Source organism: Apus apus, chromosome 2 (genome assembly GCF_020740795.1).
Source record: "Apus apus isolate bApuApu2 chromosome 2, bApuApu2.pri.cur, whole genome shotgun sequence".
NCBI lineage: Eukaryota > Metazoa > Chordata > Aves > Apodiformes > Apodidae > Apus > Apus apus.
This window is the reverse complement of record NC_067283.1, coordinates 143,442,084-143,462,910: the sequence shown is the minus strand read 5'-3', so window position 1 is coordinate 143,462,910 and position 20,827 is coordinate 143,442,084. Positions and strand designations below refer to the sequence as shown.

General features: G+C 40.6%; 1 protein-coding gene across 2 annotated transcripts in view; it reads right to left on the bottom strand.

Moving 5' to 3' along the window:
* Positions 1–16,634, bottom strand: part of COL14A1 (collagen type XIV alpha 1 chain) — a 123,158-nt gene extending 106,524 nt beyond the window's left edge. For both annotated transcript variants that reach the window (XM_051610193.1, XM_051610194.1), the window contains exons 1-4: positions 16,534–16,634; positions 10,797–10,913; positions 9,552–9,695; positions 6,131–6,217 (exon numbers count right to left, since the gene is read on the bottom strand). In XM_051610193.1, the coding sequence (XP_051466153.1) occupies positions 6,131–6,217; positions 9,552–9,695; positions 10,797–10,913; positions 16,534–16,609 (424 nt within the window). In that variant the 5' untranslated portion in view covers positions 16,610–16,634. The remainder of the gene's footprint in view (positions 1–6,130; positions 6,218–9,551; positions 9,696–10,796; positions 10,914–16,533) is intronic.
* Positions 16,635–20,827: the final 4,193 nt, after the last annotated feature.

Genomic DNA, 20,827 nt, shown 5'->3' with positions numbered 1-20,827 from the left:
AAGAATTGTACAGACATAGGGATATAGTTTAGTGAAGGACTTGTTCATGTTAGGTTAACAGTCAGACTCAGTAACCTTCAAGGTCTTTTCCAACCAAGGTAATTCTGTGGTTCAGTGATTTATCCTAGAGCTTCCTCCTGTATGCTCCTTTTGGGAAGGGAAACTGAGGGGCAATACCCCTGTTCTCAGGTCATTCAGCTTGCCCCACACTGGCCCAGGCAGCTCAGGTAATATTCTGCCAGTTTGATTCCTGGCATGTGGTAAAGGTTTCTCCCTCAGAAAGAAGCATTCTCTGGAGACTTTCAAGACCCGTCTGGACATGTTCCTGTGTGATCTGCCCTAGGTGTTCCTGCTGCAGCAGGGGGGTTGGACATGATGATCTTCAGAGGTGCCTTCCAACCCCTAAGATTCTATGACCTAAGAGCTTTAAGAAGCTGCATTTCTCCCAGGATTTTTAATGTGGCTGTACAGCACTTGAGTTTAATCAGAATTGGCAAAAAAACCCAAAAGAACACATGTGCTCCTAACACCTTTGAGCAACCTGGTCTACTGGGAGGTGTCCCTGCTCATGCAGGGGGGTTGGAACTAGAAGATCTTTAAGGTCCCTTCCAGCTCAAATCATTCTATGATAATGGACTTGCTCCAGGGATGAAATACAATTTTCAGTTGGGAAAGTTGAACTAACCAGCATGTTGTGCTGTGCAGAGAGGAACTCTGACCTCCCTGAGAAGTCATACTCACCATATGACTATACTACATGCATTTTACAATGAGAAAATAACTATTACATTGCATCATACATAAATCACAGTCTTTTAAGAGACCTTATTTCTCAGTTTCAAGAGTCTACAGTCTGTAGAAGGCTCACCCTGCAAAAACTTGATTCAGAAGAGAAATCTGGTCAGTATTTTCTGCTGTCCTAAATCATCCCAATCTGAGATTTGCAAAAGTAAATTTCTGAACAGAACAGGTTTAAGACTGTGTAAATGTTTTACTCTACTAAAGAATTGATAGAGCACCTCTGGTACTGAGTGTCCATGCCCAGGTTTGGCAGCAGGGAGGTTGCAGGGGTGGCTTTTTTGAGAGGATGCCAGGGGCCACCCCATGCTTGTACACAGCTGGTGGCACCTCAGGGAAAACACATTCAAGAAAGAGGAGAAAATACCAGACTGAGAGAGGAGGAGGGGAAAAAAAAAAAAAAAGTGAGAAATAGCAAAGGGAATCTCAAGGCTAGACAAGGTGCTCCACAGTGGAGCAGATATTCCCTGCAGCCTGCAGAGGACCCACACTGCAGAAGACATGAATGGCAGAGAGAAACCACCACCATGTCTTGGTTGTAAACCCTCAACATCCCTTTTGCACTGCTTGCTTCTGCTCTTATGGGACTTGGACTGAGTGTAACCTGCAGTGATAACAAGGGAGGAGGAGTCTGGGAGGAGGTCAAGTTGAGCCTGGGAAAGCTAGGAAGAAAGCTGTTATTTTAATGTTTGTCCTTTTTTTCCCCCCCACTTCCCCACATTTGCAAAATTTTTTCTAAGATTATTTTAATTGGCAATAAATTAAGTAAATTTTCCCTCAGTTGACTCTGTTTGCCTACCATGGTAATTGGCAGTCTCCCTGTCTTCATTTCAACCCATGAGCTATTTCTTTCTTGTTCTTCCTATTTTCTCCCCTGTTCTGCTGGGGAGGGGAGTGAACAAGCAGCTAAATGGGAGTTTGGCTGCCAGCCTAGGCTACCCCACCACCCCTCTCAAGTAAAAGCCCCAAAATAAAGCCCACAAGCAAGAAAATAAAACTGGTCCTCAGTGTTTTGCTGCTTTTATTGAAATGGGTGGTTAAAAATATCTGACACACAGAGAAAGATTCTGCAGAGAAAGGATGAAGTTGCATATTTAACCCCAGGACATAATCACAACACTGGGATTCTCCCCTCCCCAAAAGAATTTGATTAAAAGAATCACCTGTAGAAACTGTTCGAGAAACTGCATAACATCTGAGAAGGTACAGAATGTATTAACCCCTGTCGCTGGACAGAAAGGAGCATTGTACTTGAGGGAGCTGGAGAAGTGCCAGGGCACAAGTACTCAAATATCAGTGTGTGCTGAAAGGAGCCAAGTCTGTGAAGTTTATCTCAACAGAGAGAAAGAGAAAAAGCTTCTGATGTTATTAATATGAGTGTGCAGCAGTGATAAATCACTAAGCTGAACACCGACAGGTTCTGAAAAATTTAAAGAAGTTTCAAGACTTGAAAGTGGTAGTGCAGAAGAACTTGAGGAGGTTTCTGGAAATCAAACATAACCTGAACATTTGATGGATGAGCGTTAGACATAAAAACCTGAATTAATTTGGCACAATGACATTACTGAATGTACACTGGAGGATTGTTTCAGATAAGGGAATAGCACTTAAGAGCAGGAAAGAAAGGACTAAATCTTTTCAAATTAGCTGAATGAACAGGACACAATAGACGGAAAATTTTAATCTAGGTTATTCAAGCTGCTGAAAAAATTATTAGCAAGACATAAAATCCACTGACAGACTTTCATAAAGACAGAGCAAAACTCAGATACAAAATAATTTTGAGACAGAAGAAAATGGTAGATTTTGGACATTAGGAGAAGACATCCACACAACCCAGTACTACCTAGAGCCTTAGACAGTCGGTAATCAAATACTGGACTGCAGAATCAGTCCTCCAAACTATAGATTAACATAAATGTGAGACTCTTAACAAGCACCTGGAATAATTAACATAGGTATCCATCTTGTGGAAAGCTGCTTTCTATGACTAGAAGTGTTATGGTGAAACCTCTGTCCCATTGAAATGGAAAGTGAGATTTCTGGGTTTTATTATGTGAACTCTGAAGAAAACAAATTAGCTAAGTATTTATAAACAATAATTATATATGATTATGTGTCCTTTGTGTCTTCCAGGAAAATCAGCACAATATGTGTAGATCAGATCACAAGAGTTATCATAATGCTCAGACTGGACCTTGCATTACTGAAAGAGTCCACATGCCTTCTCTTGTAACTTCGACAAGTGTATTACCACACTTTAGTAGTTTTGTCCCAAAACGCTGATTTTAGATTATCTGGCCACTGATGCCAAATTTATTTTAACAGTCACAGCAGAGAATTTTGCCAGACAATTCTCCATATGCAGGAGAATGTCTGACAACCTTTGTATTTCTAAGTCTTGCAAAAACACCCTGTTCTTATATAAAACCAGTCCTGTAAGACATGGTGGAGATGTTCACAGAAGGTACCTCCTTACAGCAAAACTTGACTCCAATACTTGCAGAAAAGGTAAAATAGGCTTTTGCTGTTCTTTCAGTCAGGACAAGAGCAGAAGCCACTGACAACACCAATCTGGACAAGGGTTGTTTAAAACTTATTTTTTGGTCAAAGATTGCTCTTGATTTCAGGTAAGATATTATACTACCTCATGATTTCTCTTCTACTGTCAACTCTTAAGGTTGATAAAGGATGCAATACAGCCACAGAATGTATCAGCGTTGCTATTAAATCCATCAAACTTAGCCATATACTAAATTGTTACAAAAAATTAACTGCTGGCCTGAATGCATTTGATCATACTCAAATCATTCAATATCAAACATCTGCAGAGGATCAAGTTATCGTTCATGGTTTTGCCATAAAATTTTGTTTTTATTTCTTTAATTTCTTTCACAGATTGTTCCTGATTTAATTTTTTTATTTGATTTAAATTTGAGGTGAAACAGTCCTTATCTACTAAACTAGGAAAGTTTTGATACCGTTAGTCTTTGTTTATCAGTTCTGAATTCACTTCTATCCTAACTACGCTTTTTTTTTTTGCAGATGCTGTTATTTCTGCACAGGATTTTTGCTTGGACTCTCACTCTACTCCCACTGAAGTCATTCAGTTGGAATCTCCACCACTTTGAATAATCATTATACTTTGCAAAGGAAAGAAATATGCTTCTCCTAGTTAGTAAGAAAAAAGTTTATTACTTTGCATTAAAATATAGCTGAATTGGGAATAGAGCTAAACAAAATCAAGAATTCATAAAAATCAGCATAGCATTTTTTAATTTTTGGTCAGTTCTGCTGATAAAGAAGTTACTTGCTTTTGCCATTCAAGAAGTTAGTATGTTTTGCTGTTCTTTCAAACATATACCCTCATTTTCTAGTAAAACCTGCCCCAGCAAGAGTAAGGCCATAGTCTTTCATTAGACTTCCAGGCAGAAGCGTATTTTGCTGATACAAACTACCGTGATACAACTGAACAAAGTTTAGATGAATAAAGAGTTATGTGAGGAGGAAAGCAATTGAGCTAAAGGCTTTGCAAGTAAACAAGCATCCTAAAAAAGGAAAGACTGCAGATCCTGTCTCTTCTTGCCAAAAGTATTTTTGCCCTTACTCCACGAAAGAGCATAAATCCTCTCCCACAGTCTGGCAGACACTTTCCTCTGTCTGCATTTAATCAACATTTTCCTATTACAGGCCCAGTTTTCCCTCCTTCTACTTCTATCACTTGTCCTTCATTAAGAAAACAAATCACATGCTCTTTCTTTAGTTCTCCATCTCTTCCAACTTAACCTTCCTCCAGAAATGAAAGATCATTACCTCATTGTGCACTAGCAGATATAACTTGCTTCTTTAAGCATTGTAAATACTAGCTATTATTTTCCCCAATGCACCAAAAAGAGACAAATTCAAGGGTGCTTTGGCTTGAGAAATGCTGCATGGAAACAAACTTGTCTGGTGTTAATAGATACAACATAACACAAGCATGTACAGTAAGACGAAAAACCCACTGAAGTCAGGAAAATGAGCATGGGCTTCAAGGAGCTTTGGTTGAGGTCCTTGATACTTGCATTAGTAGGAGACAGAGCTAAAAGGAACAGCAGAAACGGGATCCTTGAAACTGTCCAATTTATTCACAGAAAGACTATTTAAGGTCATATAAAGCTATTCTCGTCTATACTTGCTCTGTACATCATAAATAACCACTGAAGGGAATAATTACTGCTGGGGTTACTTCATAAGGGAGATGTTATTTGAATTTTAGAATAACAGGAAATAGAGTTATATATTAAGCTTGAAATAGATTTTCCTGTCCATACTAGACAAGCTTCTCATGACAAGCAATATCACATTTCAGCAGAATATTAGCTCCTTGCAACCAAACAAAATGAATTCTTTCATTTTTCCCTCCAAATATTTCAAATATTTCACCTCCCCTATGAAGACAGGCTGAGGAAGTTGGGGTTGTTCAGCCTAGAGAAGAGGAGGTACTATGGTGACCTTATAACAACTTTCCAACATCTGAAGCAGGCTTACAAGAAAGCTGGGATAGGGCTTTTTTACATGGGTGCGTAGTGAGAGGACAAGGGGAAGTGGTTTGAAGCTTAAAGAGGGGAGATTCAGGCTGGACATTAGGAAAAAGTTCTTTCCTGTGAGGGTGGTGAGATGCTGGAACAGGTTGCCCAGGGAGGTTGTGGATGCCCCCTCCCTGGAGATCTTCAAGGCCAGGTTGGATGGGGCCTTGAGCAACCTGATCTTATTCGGAGGTGTCCTTGCCCATGCAGGGGGGTTGGAACTAAATGATCTCAAAGGTCCCTTCCAACCCAAGCCATTTGATTATTCTGTGAAAAGTTTTCATATATATGACCTACATTAGGACAGAGTTACCAAGTCATTATGTGCCTGATTATACAATACCACATATTTGACCTTAGGTGGGAATCAATACTGCAAGTCTGTCTTGCAACCAATATGGTGAGAATTACTATGCATAGACACACATGCAGACACACGATTCTTCAATACTAAAAGTGCACTCAGTGGGGAAGCACAGGGAGTATAATTTTTTTAATGAAGGTTCAAAGACTGCTTTTATGCTGCTCATGGTGGTATTTAGTGCTTCCTACATAAAGCAGTAAAGCAGAACACAGAACTAAGAGTAATACCTCTGTTGGAGCAACTCTCCAATATCCCCAAAAATACTGAATTTTCCCTTCTGTTTAACTTAACCCTGGGAACCAGATTTAAGTTATTGACTTAAAGAAAAATCTATACAATAGCCAAGTTAAATAAAAAAGCTGATTATTTTCAGAATATCACACAAGTCACATGATCTGACCTTCTGGAGCTGGTTTACTCGCGTTTGTTTTTTCTGGATCTTTCACCTTGGATTTACTTGTTTCTTTTCTTCTCTCAATATCTTTAACTGAAAAGTAAGGAGGGGAAAAATAATTAATCAGACTAGAAACAGTGCAGTCAGAACCATGTAATTTTTTTTCTTCCTGATAAAGAAGTTGCACACATCTTGCAATAAGCTTAGGTAACAAGTAAATGTTACTGGGTTTTCCCTCCCACCCTTTGGGTTTATTCTCTTTATGAATCTTTCCCCATCCTATCATCATTAAAGTTCTCAGAAGTGACCCTTCTCACAGAGAAGAGTCCAAATACAGTGACATCAGCACCTAAGACCATGATGACATGATCCAGCACTGGAAATATAGTCCAGAAAATTGGCAAAGCTAGCTGGGGAAAGTCCAGCACTGCAGAGTTCCACTCCAAGTCATTCAACACAAAAGCACATAAGCCAGCTGTTACACTATCCTTTTTAAAGCATCAGCTTAGATCCCATGCCCAAATCTGTGTCCAGGGCACAAAATGCTCCCATGAGAGCAAAGCTGCTGGAAAGCTCAGACTTCAACAGCTTCCTGTCCCGCAAGTGAGTGGGATACCTCCCTTATTATGTCCCAAATCTCTCATAACAGCCTAGCAGAACACAGCTTGATCAGCAATTCCTAACATTACCTTAGCAGACAGTATTACTCTACTCATAGTCTGAAAGATTATGGCAAAATAATTGCTAAAAAAACCAAACCATTCAGAAGCTGCTTAGAATGCTAATTGGTGTCAATAATGGCCAGGAACAGGTTAAAAGAACAAAATGGATAATATCTTTAATAGCAAGCAAAATTCTACTCCAATTAAAATCTTCAGTTTATGTAGAGCTGCATTATGACCAGCAATCATCTAAGCAGGCACTGAATGTCAGCCAGGATCAGAGTGTCTCTGGGCTACATCATTCAAAAAACACTGTGAGAAGGTGATAGAAGGTTACCTGTCTCTTGAAACATAGGATATAAAATAGACAAGCATTCTGTTTTACAGAAGTGGAACAAAGTCAAATAGATTTCACTAATTTACCCAATAGAGTATAGATTATCTGAAACAGCCAAGAATGCTCTAAGTTCCAATCCAAAATATAATCACAAGACCATCCTACGGTCTTAGGAAGACAATAAGCCATTGTTAAACATTGGAGTGTGGTCTTCTCAGTGTGATAACTCTCTGCAGGACCTACATACAGCTCTTGCACTCCATGCATAGAGGAAAAAAAAATTGGTGAAAACATAACTGAAGTTTTGACTCCTCTCCTTACTAACACAGCATGTGTGCCTGTACATCACTTCTACCTTCAGAAAACAGTTGTGAAACTGATTGAGAAGCAAATTCAGGTCCACGAGCTTGATGGAGAGTCAGGTAGACCTTGGTTATTAGCTCAGTTACAGATAAAGCCATGATGACACCTGATCTTACTCAGAAGTCTGGGTTTAAGGTTTTAGGTTTTCCTAGACCAGCCTCCAACTAAAATAAGAGAGACTAAATAACCAGAATAATACTAGTCAATCAAAGAAAAGGCTAAGAGCAAGCTAAGGAGCTGCTTGATGGCTTCCTCTAATGCTACTGCTGTTGAGCAGCAAATCTCCAGAGAAACTGTATAAAAGTCTGAAAATGCACACAGGAGACAAGTTGGTCACATCCTGACATTTACAGATTTGGAAAAGCCATTTCTAATAGTCAAAATTCCAACCACATAGGAAGGACAAGAAGACAGCAGTTTTATTCACAGAATCACAGAATTTTTGAGTTGGAAGAGACCTTAAAGATCATCGGTTCCAACCCCCTGCATGGGCAGGGACACCTTCCACTAGAACAGGCTGCTCAGAGCTCCATCCAAGCTGCCCTTGAACACCTCCAGCAATTGAGCCCTCACAGTGTCTCTGGGCAGCCTGTTCAAGCTCATATTCACACAGACAAAAAACCTAACTAGTGTATGTTTTTACAGCTGAATTTTAAAAGGAAAAACTTCTCCAGTGGTCTTTGTTAATTACATACTATGTACAATAACTTACAAGCAGCACTAGAATAAGAAAGCATAACTGGCTATATAAAGAGTAAAACTATTTTAACAATCAGTTTTCATTGTAGGCTTGAGAAGTCCTTATACATCAGTTACAACTCAACAGCATTTAAAACCTACTTCCAAACCACTAAACCAAAGAATATTCTCAAAGCTTTGAACATGTTTGACCTTTTTCATCTCAAGAATTAGTGACCACTTCTCAGAGATGGGGAAAAAAATATAGAATACAGAATAGCAAAAATGAAGTATATGTATACATGCTGTATCTGGTTTTACTCGTGCAAGGCATTGTATTGTCAAATGAAATCTAGCCTCATTAAGTACTACATGTTTTCACTTGCAGCAGAGAAAGAGTATAGTAAATAGAACATAACCTCCACATTCTTAAATTAAGTTGCTGGCTCTACTTGCCCTGAAAAATAGAGGCGGTTTAAAAAAAAAAACAGCCACACCTAATATTATAGAAGTTGGTGTAGCTTTCTGTGGGCTACTCTTTAATGTTAAAGTAATCTGTGGTTTTCTGGGTTTCCTAACAGGAACAGAACTTAAAGCAGTTGCTGTGATGAAAAGCTAGAAAGACTTTGACACACACTACATCGAGCACTCAGCATATTTTATCTTGTGCTGGTTCTAAGAGAAAGGTGGTTTTAGCAATGCTACTGAGAAATATTCAGTGTCAAGGGAAATCAGTAGGCATTCAACTGTACTCCCAGACTGTCATTTTTACCTTTATTGACCAAAACTCCACTGGTGATAGTTAACTGATCTGTTTAAGATTCAGATCAAGACAAATCAGCTAAGACATCTATATCACCATGATTTAGACATTAAGAGTATGTGTAGGTCAGATATAGCCTTGAGCATAATTTGTAAATATATTTTACAGCTGAAGGCCAGTAAGAATTTAGCCTTTCATAGTATCATTGAGCTAGCAACTAGTTGCCAGCTGGCACAGTTATAAGAATGTTTTAATAAAAAGTTGGATGAAAGGAAGGAAATTTTTAAAGTATCAGAATATAGCACTTCCCGTCTCTTTTCCACAAACTGAAGATTCTTTTCCACAAGATACTGGCTAATTTCATAATGGAATGGGCAAGAAAGCGATTCCAAACCGATGTAAACAAAGATAGTCCAAAGCAAGAATCTCCTGTGCAAGATCAACTGAATCAACTCAGGCCTCCACCTGTATATGTACCAGGTAAAATCTGTACTCTCATGAGCCTTCCACCACAGAAGAAACTCTTTTTCCATTGTCCTGCTTCATGTCAGACTTGATTACAATTTCATAAGTTACATTAAATATCTGCTAAATTCTGCATGTCAGGCCTAAAAAGACACATACTTCTGAACTGGCCTTGTGCTGGCTTACTCTCCTTATCTTCATTGAATGCAATGATCTGAAGAGCATAGTTTTGATCTGGAATAAGACCTTGAATAATTGCTTTGGTTGCAGTGCTTTGAAGAATTAATTGATTGGTTTTTCCACCTGTAAGAGAAAAGAAAAAAATCCACAAATATGCAATTTTGTTTGTTTTTCTTATAGCATAGTAAATGTAGTAACTTAAAACTACCTCCAGCTCTACAGTGACCTACAGTGTTCCCACTTTTGGGACCATCCATTCAACCAGGCCAGAGGGCATCCCAGAAAAGCAAGAGGTCAGGCAGCCTGACCAAAGACACAGACCAGTTCTCTCAGAAATGCTAATCAATCAGCCTTTGCATCTAGGCCTCATAGAATAGCCACAGTGCCCAGGAAAGCTATTAATTAAGAAAGATTTGGTAAAAAGCTGTCAAGTTTGGTAACATCAGACCCACAGTCTTTTACAGTGCTCTGTGACTGGCTGCCAGTTCTGACCCCATCATACCCATGTCACCCCTGAACACCTCTGCCCACTTCCTTTGAGCAAGGAAATTCTCATGTATAGATACAAATATTAAACACTTCTGTGGATACATATACACAAAGACCATAAAAAAATATGAAATTTAGTTGTATTTAAAAAGGGTATCTATTTATCCATTTAAATAGGTACATAAGTAGTACCTCTACACAGCTAGCCTGATATAGCCATGTTGTTGCCTGTCTTTAAATTTCAACTTTTCATTAAAAAAAAAAAAAAAAAAAAAAGAAAAAAAAGTAAAAGGTTTGGGTAATGTTTTGTGTTTTTTTAAGTTTGGTCCAAAATCTTTTCTGGGGAGCTCACTATGGGAGAATGCCCAGAGATATTCACCTCAAAGCTCTGAATGCAATAGGGTTCCTATGCTTTCCCTCAAACACTTCTAGGCTTCCCTACACTGGCAGAAAGGTAAAGACAAACGATCGGTGACAATTTCTGAGGACTACAGATGAAACATAACTAGCAACCACCCACTTCTACCTTAGGCATAGAATATGGGAATTAAATACTTATGACCACCCTCTGGTGAGATCGATTTCTCTCTTATGTTGACCTGCCAGTACTCTGTTATCCACAGCTTGCCCACTGTTCCCTTGTCCTGAAGGATGGCACTAGCCTTGGAAAAGCTGTTCAGCCTTAGGATGACAGTTCTTTCACCTTAAAAAGCAACATACAGACTTTTGTTTTACCTGAACTTGGAGTGACAAGAAGCTTATATCCAGTGAACTGCCCTTTTGGGGCTTTCCAAGAGATCTGTACACTGTCAGGACTGACTACATTATATCTTAGTCTTGTTGGTGGGGACACTGCAAGTGGGGAAAGAAAACAACATTTTAAATTCAAATAAAAAGCAACCACCAATTTTAAACAAACAAAAACACAGAGAGGAAGACAACACAAAATTTTAATGATAAAGGACGCAAGTTATTAAAAATGTCACATACATCAGTTTATTAGTTTGTAAAACAACATCCCCAGGTGCACTACTTCCCTCAGACATACCTTTTATTTATCTCTTTATGAAAACAAACTAACAACCTAACAGTGTAAGACAAAGACAAACAGTGTTAGATGTTAAGACTCTAGTTTAGCAGGCAAAGCTGGCAATAAAAATGCTCTTTGTTAATATATGGGAACTAAAATTGCTCTCCTTGCTTATGCTGACAATATGCATTATCTAGCCTCCTTTCCCTTGCATTACTGTGGACACTTCCCCACATTTAAGGTCACTCAGGGCCAAATTTTCAAAGACTTGTGAAGATAAAGTAGCCAAGAGGAAAAACAGACATGTACAAGGCAGATGGAATATTGGCTGCTCAATTTGCAAACCTGGCCTAGCAGCAAACACACTTGCCCAGCTGCAAGTGCTGCTTCAGTCTCATCAAGAGTGGTAGGCATGCAAAGGCTAGTCGAGATTTAGACAGGAGCAATCTGGAGGTTGTAAGCAAATCTGTCTTCTATTTATATTGTGCCATCACCTTGGCTTCAAAGAGAAGCAGCAGGTGAAAGGAATGAAAGGAATATAAGCATGAAATGATTGAGAAAGAGGAAGCTTCAGTGAAGCAATACACAGACAAATGGAAAATCCACCCCAAGTTGTTACTGCAATATCAGCAACGTTGTGCCTAATGAACGTTAATTAATCTTTCATAACTTTGCATCTCTCTCCTCAGGCAAGCTCCATGGATGTTGAACAACACCCTAGATAGGATTTCTGCTTACTTCCAGGGAACCACATCTCTCCTTCACAGCAAACAGCTGAAGCAGAGCTGCTAGGTGCACAGTCTGTGGTGGCCAAGGTTGGCAATAAGGGGAACTCTGTAGACATTTGAACAGGGTTTGGCTCACAGAGCACAAACTGATCTAGAGGGAAAGGCATCCAGGGAAGCTAGCCAGAGGCTGAGCAACAGAAAGCACTAGAAAAGCTTACTAAACACCTCCATCAACCTCACCCCTTCTCTTTCCAAACCCTCAGTGCCTCTGCCACTACCACCCTTAAGATTTCTGTTCATAAATCCAAGAAACTAGGGAAACTATCTGAAGAGGATAAGGGGCACTTTCATTGCTCCAGGGCCTAAGACAACTCTTAATTGACTATGCTTATGCCCACAAGTTTGTTGGCCCACTAGATATAAGAAGGCGATAGCCCTCGTTATATTTCTGAGATACAGGGATTACAGCTTATGGAGCATTTGAGTCAACAGGCAGAACGTGCTGTCCAAGAGTCTCTGGCCTCTCTATTTGACCTGCTATAGTCAATGCAGCTCTGGCACCAGCAGCAGCCAAAGACCTGTCCTGACCTGATTACTTTTTCCTACATGCTGCTTTTTCCAAGACTTGAGGGGAAAGAAAAAGAGGCAGGCTGTAGTTGTTCAAGATTTGGGGTGGTGTTTAATGCCATCTAACATTAAAAATACTTGGGTCTTCAAAGTAAAAATCTGGAGGTTTAATACAATAGATATAGTCTATCACATCCAGCCTCTGAGTCTGCACAGGGCACTTTTGCCAGAGCAAAGGCAGGCTTTGCACTTCTCTGCCTTGAGGGACTTAGCATCAGAACACAGAAAAGAGTATGTCAGTGCCAAGAACAGTTTAGCAACACCTCCACACTCTCAAAGACTTCAGAGAGTAAGCTCAAGAAGAGAGGCAAAGGGACAGAAATAGCAGGTAGCACACCAATTCCACACACTTGGAATTGGTCTGATTCACAGCACCAGGCTTCCACCGAAAGAGCAGGTTTCCCCAGTTGCTAGGCACAAGCTTGGCAGACCTCACCTTCAGACTGCTGTCACCTCTCTGAAGTTTAGAGAAAGAGAGGTTGCAAGCAAGAGTGTGTACAGGAATCACTGCAAATACAAAACTGGTTCTTTGAAAATTTGGCCCTCATATTGTAAAATGTTTTGCTGGGCAGGTTTCTGCAGAAACATTCAGCATGCTATAATTGTCGTGACAACGTGACAAAGACCATGGCAAAAAGCTTTAAAAGCCAAGCAGACTGTAGTTATGGATTACAGCTTTTAATTCATTCTCAAGATGCATTCTGTCTTTGAGGTGTACATAAATCACAGTGAATTGGGGCTGAATGAACCAAGAGTGACAAATCATACCTGGAAGTTTGCAAAATATGTAATACATTTTATCCTTTACTTCATCTAAGAAATAGTGAGCAAACTTTTAAACAACAACAGTATGCAAGTGTAAAAATGCTGTACATTTTACCAGGATTAAGTGGTAAATATGTATGGGGATTAAGAGGCAGAGCAGGGAGCAATAAAGTCAAGGAAGACCAACAAAAATAATTCAGAGTTCATTTTCTCTGCCATCTTCTTCCTTCCCCTGCCATTCCATTCTGTCCTATTTTCAACTTTACAGTTTATGAAAGCACGTTCTAACAAAGAAGCATAGTTCTGGCCTATTTGCTATTAGCCATCACCAAACCAGGTACATTCTGTGAGCCCCTAAAAAACGACCACAGATCTTACAAGCAAAGAAGGACAATCACCAAAAGTTTTTCTGTTTACTACAGAGTTACAATGTAAAAGACTAGAAAAGTTGTGCCAGAATAGTCTTTACATAACTAGTCAATTTTCACTGGGTACTTTTTCCATCAAAGGTGGCAGTGCAGGAGAACGGACATTCCCACACAGCAATTAACCAGAAGGAAGAGAAGAATTATTCACCAGACAGATACTCAACTGTGTCTTAGTTGTGCAAAGACTAATGTTCTGGCATAGAAAAGTACATATAGCTAAGAAAGTTAAAAATCTAACTTGAACAGACAACAAAATATTTATGGGAATTACTACACATTCACCAACCTGAAGAGGATTATCTTTATTTCTTTGGACCTTTATTGTCTGTGGAACAAAATCTCACTTCTTGCAGAAAGGGAAAAAAATTAATCCAAGCTGAGTCAGTTAACTGATAACAAGCTCCAGCTACTGATTTTTAAGTAGTTTTACAGGAATGCAAAAGTGAATGGCCGTCAGCAATATTTGAGCAGTCACCCAAAAGAAAACTACAGACAAGTTCAAGGCTGTGGTTTATGTCACCAGATAAATTAGCACTCCAAATACACAACTCTTTGGGACAACTAGGGAAAGTGTGTTTAGAACTATTCAGTATCTTAACAGAAAGGAAAATACCACAAATTGCATATGTGCAGCTCTCTTAAGACTGAATATGAACTAAACCTTGTGGCTTCCAACTTGGTTTTGTCACAAGAACTGAACAAGGTAATACATATATAATTACTAAGCAATCACATGGAAATTGTTGCTACACACAGAAAAGTTTCCATCTTTAAATACAGAAAGAAAACTACTGAAGTTACTTCATGAATAAATGGAACATTCTAAAGTATTTTTCTTGCCCAGAATTATTTTTGTACTACATAAGAACACATAAAAGCTGGGTTTTTTCGTTGCTGTTGTTTAAGTGGCAGTATGCTGAATGGGGAAGAAACGGCAGCGAGGAAAGAATAATTGGTGTTGAGCAAAAACTGAACGGCACTATGTGGTTTATAAGCTGTTCAAGAAATAAATGAGATAAAACCACGTGGCTCAAGGCAGGTAACTCTTCAGTTGAAGGAGTTAAGTTGTAGCTTGAGGCATGTTGACTTCAGTCTTCCAAACACATTCTCCTTTCCAAGAAATCACATTACACACCTTTACCTGAGCATCTTTGCCAAAGGAAGGAAACACAAGCCGTAACTAATACCAGCTCCTCCTACACCTTGGCGGAGTGTAGAATTCCTTAAAACAAACATACTTTCAATATTCTAATAAATTGTAAATAGTTAGCCAACTGCATGAAGAGCTTACTGCAAAGGGTGGCAACTTGAGAAAAGAAATGACTTGAGAAACATCTTATTACTTTATATGTAGCAAGAGATTTTTATTCTGAGTATGGAATAGAGACTTCATCTCACCTCATTCAATAACGCAACAGTAATTTTGGGCCAAGGCAATAGTCCACTTAGCTTAGTATCACACTGCTGACAGCATCCAACAGCTGATGCTTACTGAAACAGTGCAAGAACAAGGGCAGTATTGTACTTTATTCATTAAGTACACCAACCCTAGCTTCTGCTGGTGTGATGATTGTGGAAAAAACTCTCTGACCTTCATTTCCTTGTATTAATAGTTTTAGTTTTCTCCCTTACATGTGACCAAGTAAATCAAAGTGTGGTGGGGTTTTTTTGTTTTGTTTTTTTAAAGAATGGGTGGAAAAATACAGTTTCCAAGCTCAAGGAATTTTGCAAAACTTTCTGGAGATGGACTTCAATCCCCAATCCCATTTTGCAAATCTTAACCATATGTATCAGGATTGAAATACACAGAGAGAGGACTAACCATATGCTTTGCTTTATTGGCTTATTAAGTCACAAACATTCTGGACTTCATTTCTGAACAGAATTGATGTGTTGAACATTGGGAACATGTATTTCTTCATTCACCTCACATCGCCCACATCAAATATTACTGCTTACATGTGTCCCTAAGTTCTGGAAGAGGTTTATAAACACTTGCAGATTCCGAAGCATCCAAGATGGTAAGCTTCCCCAGCACTTGAGCATCATGCAGACTGGACAGCATTGCTACAGGCATTTACCAGAACTTGGAAAGCCTCAGGTTGCCACTAATCTCTGAATGTGCTCATGAATCATGTATTATAACAAGAGCCCCAGCATCAAATTCTGCTCCCAACTATGCAGCCTCATATCAAAGGGATTACATACACATAAAGTTGAGAGAAACATCTTTCTTTAAAAATCAGAAAAATCCATTGGCATTCTTCCTCTTTTCTTTCCCAAGCAACAGGATAAATTTTGTCTAGAAGTCAAACCACTGTCAATACAATCCAACAAGCATTTAAGCCTAACAATCTCAGCAATATCTTTTAATACCCACAAAGGAGATTTAAAAAAACCAAATCCAACAACCAACCCTGCAGTAGTCTATGACATTTAACAGTTCTGTGAATACTGTATGAAGTAAGTGCTACAACAGCTACTGCTCCAACAAAGAAAATATATATATATTCCATATAAGCTTAGTATCATAACTGATCCTTCAAACTTCTATGATTACACAGAGAATACTCACACGAATTTCTGATTAGTACTTTAATGTAAATAAGATTTTAAAAAATTGTTTCATATAACTAATTTTGAGACACCCGAATATGAGAAGACTTAGGCTATTTGAGATACTAGGTTCAAGAAGCACACATGAACAAGTAATTCTACACACAGAAACACACACTCACACTGCCCTCCCCAAGATCAGCAGCAAAACTCCTGCTCCATTTCAGTAATACTGAATCCACATCATACCAAGAGAGAAGTTACACTTGTATTTGGAATAAGAAAACCTATTTCTGCACATCAGAGTGAAAAGCTCCACCTTCTTATTTGTGACTTACCTTGGCTCTGGGCATCACTGATGAAGAAAGATAAAGCCAAGAGGAAACAGCTCTGTATCTTATACTGACAAAGCATCTTCTTTCCCTCAAGACACACAATATCAGCAGGTCTGAAAACACATAGAACAAAAAGATTTATTAAACCTGCAAAGATAAGGCACCCTCTTTAATGACAAGTGTGGAAAAAAATCTGAATTCCATTTAAAAAAATTAGGAATTTGCCATAGACACCAGTGGAGCCAAGACTTCATCCTGACAGCAGTTTTATAACCAAAGCATATTTTACCTGAAAGGGACAAAGAACCACATCTGGGCTCCTCAAAAGTTCTGAAAATTCAGCTCAGGTAAAGAGAACACTGATACTCTTTGCTAGGTGTACATAAGTATTGGAATCAGAGTTCGCTACACAAAACAAGGTAAAATAGCTACCTCTGTACCATCCAGTCTTGCAAGCAGCTCATCAAGATATCTGTGGTAAAACTCCCTGAAAAAACTTGGACTCTCTAGTTAACAAAGTAGGACTAAACCCATTATCTTCTATATACACAGAAAGCATCCAGAATGCAATGTTAAAATATTTATTTTGGGAATCTGTAATTAAAAACACATTAGATGAGAACTGTCCTGCAAGCCTGCATAAAATAGCATATACAATATGTGTTCGGTAACTCCAGTGAGATAAAAATGGATCAGTTCACAGAATTGTAAGAGTTGGAAGGGCCCTCTAGACATCTTCTAGTCCAGCTCCCCCACCAAAGCAGGATGGCCTAGAACACATTACTTAGGACTGCATCCAGGCAGGTTTAGGATATCTCTAAGTGAAGGGGACTCCAGAACCTCCCTGGGCAGCCTGTTCCAGTGCTCTGTCACCCTCACTGTAAAGAAGTTTTTCCTCGTATTTAAATGGAACTTCCTATGTTCCAGCTTGTGCCCGTTGCCCCTCATCCTGTCACTGGGAACTACTGAAAAGAGTCTGGCTCTATCCTCCTTGCACCCACCCTTTAGATACCTATAGGTATTCATAAGGTCTCCCCTCAGGCTTCTCTTATCCAGGCTAGAGTCCCAGCTCTCTCAGCCTTTCCTCATAAGGGAGATGCTCCAGTCCCCCAGTCATCTCCATTGCCCTCTGCTGGACTCTCTCTAGTAGTTCCCTGTCTCTCTTGAACTGGGGACCCCAGAACTGGACACAGTATTCCAGATGTGGCCTCACCAGGGCAGAGTAGAGGGAGAGGAGGACCCCTCTCAACCTACTGGCCACACTCTTCCTAATGCACCCCAAGATTCCATTGGCCTTCTTGGCCACAAAGGGCACATTGCTGGCTCATGGATAATTTACTACCCACCCAGATCCTTCTCCTCAGAACTGCTTTCCAGCAGGTCCACCCCTAACCTATACTGGTGCCTGGCATTCTTCCTTCCCAGGTGCAGGACCCTACACTTGCCCTGGTTGAACCTCATTAGGCTCTTCTGTGCTCAGCTCTCCAGCCTGTCCAGGTCACACTGGATGGCAGCACAACCCTCTGGAGTGTCAGCTACCCCTCCCAGTTTGGTATCATGAGCAAAATTGCCGAGGATAAAGTCTGGCCCCTGGTCCAGGTTGTTGATGAATATGTTGAACAAGACTGGATTGCGTGTTGATCCCTGGGGACCAGCAACTAAGCAATTTTGCACATCAATTGCCAAAAAAAAAAAAAAAAAAAAAAAAGGCAGAACTTCATTCTGAGGAAACAGAAGTCCTCTTCTCATTATCTTCTACAGCCTACTCTATTTTTCCTTTTTCTATCTTGTTCAATTTATTTTGTGCTCTATGTTTCACTACCTGGCAGTTGGTGACTAAAGCAGACAGAGCTCAGAAGACATGCAAGGTATCAGATGATTAAGCACTAATTCTACTTGTAGGTAATGCCGTGGTCAAAAATATTGACTCTAACTTAATCAGTTAGAAAAGTCAACACTTCAGAGTGAAGCACTATATGAGCACTCAGCATAGTCCTAGGTGAACTAGTTGAGTTAGAGGAAGCAATTCTGGTTCTAAATAATAAGTTCCAAAACGGGTAACTTATCTGCCCACAGAAGCTAGGTTAAGAATAGTACAAATTTCATTATCTGAACTTGGCCTTTAATGCTCTCCAGTACACTTATTCAATATACACAGAAGCATCTCTCAAGATACAGCATCATGTTCACAAGGTCATGTTTGAATGTTTATATATCACTCAGCTTTACTGCACTAGTTTTAGTTGATTTTCTGGGCTAAGAATAAGATTTTTTGCTGCCCTCTCCTGTTAGCATTTTACTGGAAAAATAAATTAATATTAATAGTAGATTTCCTGCCGTCAACAAAAAGTCAGCTTTTGAAAGTTTACTTGGGTAAATTTTGGTTTATGTTCTTTTCTGCAGGTCCCTCCCATTTACCTCGAGTCATTTTCTCTTCTGTTCCCAAGATACCATCATTGAATTTTCATTGTCTTCTGAGGAAGGCACAAAGCAAGTGGTTCAACCACTATCTAATATAAAAGGCAGCTGAAGCACATCAACCACTATTAAATGAGAAGATAAGACTTACATCTCCAAGTATTTACAATTTGCCCTAGTTAACCCAGGACGTGGTAGGTCTACTGCTGCAAATCCCAACCATGAATGCTTGATATGCCACCTAGACACATTTTTTGTCATTGTGAATTCCACCACCACAAGAGGTTACCCAAGTTTTAGCTAAATTATCCACAAATTTCACACTACTTAAATACGGGTTTTGAATTAATCTCTTACAGTACAAACCTCTCAAGATAAATGGCTGGATGCAACAGCAGAAAACGTGCACCAAAAACTCTCTCAGAAAACACCCTCCAGCTGGAATTCAGAAACCTAAGCAAAGTGCCCAGGGCTTCCTACTACATGAACAGAGTCAGGCACCCAGGGCCTGGATCCAGACTAAGCACAGTCAGCAGACAGTTGTCTAGTGACAGGCAGTAGGAAAAACCTAAGACAGGTAGGTCTTAAACAGTCTGAAATACACCCCTTGTGTATCTCATATGGGGTATCAAGGCTTCTCCCCTCACTTAGGAATACAACCTGGGGCAAATAAACGTACACTCTTCAAAGAGCAGCATACAACTCATTCTTCAATGCAGTCACCATTGATGATGTGTATTTCTTTGCACCTAATAACCCAGCCATTAAAATATTCACTCATAGTGGTGGCTCAATTCCCCAGCTGCTAGATCAGAGATAAACCCTCCTCCCAAATGAGAATTATAAATAGTAACTGACAGGTAATCGTGCGTAGAAACACACTCTACTGCTGCTTTTACAGAAAAGCCACTGAACACAGAGGATTTACTGGGATACACACAACTGGTGCTGGATGAACTAGGCACAAGCTCACCTCTGCAATGCTTCTCACTTCAAAGTTCACTTAACTAGGACAGGCAACCACCAGCCTGCAGCCACCTTGCGGCTGACATCACCTGGGAATAAGTGTCCTATCCCTCCTGCCTTTTTTCTCCTGTTTCTCCATTTAACTATTTGCATGGTGGTCTTGGGTTGGACCTGATGGTCTTAGAGGCCTTTCCCAAACTTCGTGATTCTATGATTTTATTTGATAAGATATTTATCTGACCAGACAGCCCTGGCAGCAGACGTCAAACCCTGCCAAGCCAAGAGCCCTGCCCGTGCGGTCAGCCCCGCTGCCCCGTGCGCTCACAGCTCCTCTCCCGGGCGGGCTCCAGGCCGCCTGCCTGGGACACCTGCCGCAGCTCTGGGAACAGGTCCCTTCTCCCGAGGCAACCACCTGCCTTTGGGACATCCCAGCCCGGGAGAAACGCGACGTTCATCTCCGTGCTCAGTCCCCAAGGCACGCAGGTCAGCGCTGCCCTCCTGAACTGGAGCCCGGGGGTTTCTTTCTCCTATCTCGGAGTCTCGTTACGGAGCAGGGTGACCGAGCGCCCACCCGCTGCCTAGAAACAGACACGGGTTTCCCGGTCAGCGTCCCGTGGTGGGGGGCAATAAGAGTGCCAGCTGCCCCTGCCCCGCCGCGGCCCCCCGGGAGCAGCCGGGCCCGCCGCCCCGCAAGGGAAGGCTCCGAGGGGGGATCCCGTCCCGGCACCCGCAGACCTGCCACGACCCGCCGGCCCGTTCCGCTCGCCTCACCGCAGGCCCCTCCTGACCCGCCGCCCCCCCAGCACCAGCACCCACGGGGCTCCCATCTGAAAGCGAGTTGCCCCCGCGTTAAGAAAGGGGCAGCGGGGAAGCTCCTTGCCTTGGCCCAGGCAAGGGACGGGTGCTGCGGGAG